Genomic DNA, 3,074 nt, shown 5'->3' on the forward strand with positions numbered 1-3,074 from the left:
GAAGGGAGGCTGGCAGGGCTGGGGAGCAGGGACTTAGGAGTGAGGGGCAGAGGCAGGGCATGGGCCTGGGCACTGTCCGCTCGCAATCATATGCCCATCCCCCCTCTCTTCCCCTTTCTCCCCATCCCAGGTGACCTCTTTTTTGATGCTGGAAATATGGTAACCCTAATTCAGGTTTTTAATGTATTTCTTGTTAATTTTGGGGGTCAGCAAGTACCTGTAAATATGTGGAAAGAAATGATGAATCTAGTTAAAACTATATGCAGTATAAAAATTGCAAAACTTTTCTGACAATTAGAAAATGTGAAACTTAGCTTCCAAAAATGTTACCTCAGTCTCACTAAGCATCCTATAAACCTGATGTTATACATTTAATAACAGATATTAATATATTAAGTTGGTATACATTTCACAAGAAAAATACCACATTTGCTCAAATATAAGATGTTCCTGAATAATAAATTTTCCATATATAGAATCATAAATTCCCCCATGCTCATTGGGGGAAAAAACACCTCATCTCATAGTTAAGTAAATACAGTAGCTACACTTACGCCTTGGGCTGGAACTGCTATCAGACTTATAACTCTTGCATTTCCTTAATTACAAAGATTTTAGAGATGCAATGAAAACATGAGGGTGCACCTAACTGCATAAGTAATAACCTCATTTACATATACATAGTGTAGCGAGGCAAAGCAAAGAACTGACTTGGGGACACAAACGCCATAATTGTACCCATAAGGCCCTTTCGAAATTGTCTTACATAAATGAACAGTATTGAATCTCATTTATGAAGAAAGACAGGTGTTTTTTTGTTTTTCTCATATTACCTCCGGATTTTCCTCCTTCTTCTTTTTGGTAGCAGGGGGTCCCTGAGCTGACTCTTCAGGAGATTTCTTTGTCTCCACTTTACTTTCTGTCTGGGTTTGGACTGGAGGCTGAATAATGATAACCTATAAGATAATAACAAGATTAAGAAAGGGGAGTTCACTATTTCAATAAGATTTTCCTAATACATATCCTTGACCCTTCACTGAGGAGTTGTGGTAAACATCTGCTAAAAAAGCAATAAATCACATTCAAGCGCCAACATTTTAAAAATCTGGTTGCCTATTGTTAGGTTCCCATAGCCATATTCAGGTTCCTAAAATGAAGTATCCTGATTGTACCAGCCTGGTTTTTCTTCCGCAATTAACTACTTCTATGGTAATAGCTATACAGATGACTTACACTAGTGTAGTTTTAACCTCATTTTTTTCTGAAGAAATTCTACACCAAGTGTAAGTTGGGCCCTTGGCAGATGTTACACTTAAGATATGATTAACCAGTTACTCACATCTCAAGTAGTAACCCAGCCACACGGACATGCAATTAATGGCACAATAAAACAGGAAATAAGCCACAAATTTATTATACAAAATATGTGCAATAACTTTGTAGCTGGTTCCAATCATGCCTTAAATTCAACATGTGGCCAGAGACTCAGGAGTTCGTTGGAGCCTTGAAGGGCTCTGGGGCAAATGCTGGGAGTGCCAGTCAGCTCATTACACTCCCAGTCTCAGGAGCACACTGAAGTAAAGAGTACTCTGAGCCTTGGGTGCACCAGGCACCTGGCTTGCTAAAAGAGAGACTTGGCAGTAGGGCACAACTGGAGCTGATCCCCAATCCCACATGTGGCATGGCAGGAAGCATGACTGTTGGGATCGCAGATCATATCTACAGGTCTACCCAACTCAAGGAGGCAGGCAGATGATTTTGTGGGCAAATTGCAGGGCCGGCCACCATATTTGCAAGCTGATTGCAACAGGATTCCTGTTCCCCACCCCGCTCCAATGCCCCTGATTCACTGAGGGGCCCCAGTGGCCCTGCACCTGCTGCTGATTAGAGGAGAGGGCTTTCCAACATACATCCCCGCACCTTGCCACTGATTGGTGGAGAGGGGCAGGGCCGTGCAACAGGCAGCCATCTCAGCCAATAGGAGTGGCAGCCATCTTGCTTGCTCCCCTTCATGCCAACAGCCCCCTTCTTCTCTTTCCCCTCAGTGGGCTACTCGGCAAGGAGGACTGCAGGCTCCCATTGGAGTCAGCATGTTAGTTTAGTATATTTTTTCTTCATGCACAGCACCTGATTTCGTGATTTCTGTGAAATCACAATTTGAGTAGATCTCTAATCATATCCCACCATGCCTTTAATTGAACTTTTAATTGAACTTCTCAGCCGAAGTTACATCAGTGTGAGGCTGCCTACTGTAGATCTGTTCCTTTATTACACTCATGAGCAGATCAGTTGCACTGATGCAAATGTGTCTTGTGTCCAAGGTCTTGGATTCCATTAAAAAACAGTGAAAAGAACAAAATCTAAGCACAAAACTATTTATATGACTCGTGATTGTATATGCTTAACAAAAGGATGCTAAGAACTATGCTAAGGACAAGCTCATCTTTCTGATGCTTACAGGATTATTCCTTACTTTTAATCAATATTACTTCACCATATATTTTATCTTCAGTTATTCACTGTAAAAGATTCAAGTGCTTAAATGGGGATAATTCTTTTGCTGGTAACCAGATTAAGAGAAAAATAAATTATGTTAGTGAATCATGGAAGAGATGCCTACTTCACATATTTATTTTGAAACCATCATACCTTCTGTATTTGTTCCTAGTAGTATATTAAACCATACTTTACCAACAAGAACCAAAATAATATGATCTCAATAACTAAACTACTCTGGACATTCTGTAATAGCTTCTTTAATTTTTTAAAATTCTTTCATAATCTTACATCTGCTACTGCAAATGTATAATTCTTGTGTTCCAAAGCTTAGAAACTGTATGAACTATAAACAGGTATTTCATAGTATAATTTTTTTTTAATTTTTAATTTTTTTAAATTTACATGTTTTGTTTCAAGATACTCCCTCTTGTACCTGTCCACTGTTTTCTAAGGTATACTTCAAGGAGGGATGTGGACAACATCAAGAGGATCCAGAGGAGGGCCACTCGCATGATTAGAGGTCAGCAGGGCAGGCACTATGAAGAGAGGCTATGGGACCTGAACCTGTTCAGCCT

At 40.1% G+C, this 3,074-nt stretch overlaps 1 protein-coding gene across 1 annotated transcript in view; it reads right to left on the bottom strand.

Annotated features, from left to right (window-relative positions):
* The window catches only part of PHF21B (PHD finger protein 21B), a 342,423-nt gene that overhangs the window by 42,227 nt on the left and 297,122 nt on the right, over positions 1–3,074 (bottom strand). The window contains exon 6 of the mRNA XM_019515820.1: positions 834–956. Coding sequence (XP_019371365.1) covers positions 834–956 — 123 coding nt within the window. The remainder of the gene's footprint in view (positions 1–833; positions 957–3,074) is intronic.

The sequence above is a fragment of the Gavialis gangeticus genome, unplaced genomic scaffold (assembly GCF_001723915.1).
Source record: "Gavialis gangeticus isolate Ggan-Ray unplaced genomic scaffold, GavGan_comp1, whole genome shotgun sequence".
NCBI classification, from domain to species: Eukaryota; Metazoa; Chordata; order Crocodylia; family Gavialidae; genus Gavialis; species Gavialis gangeticus.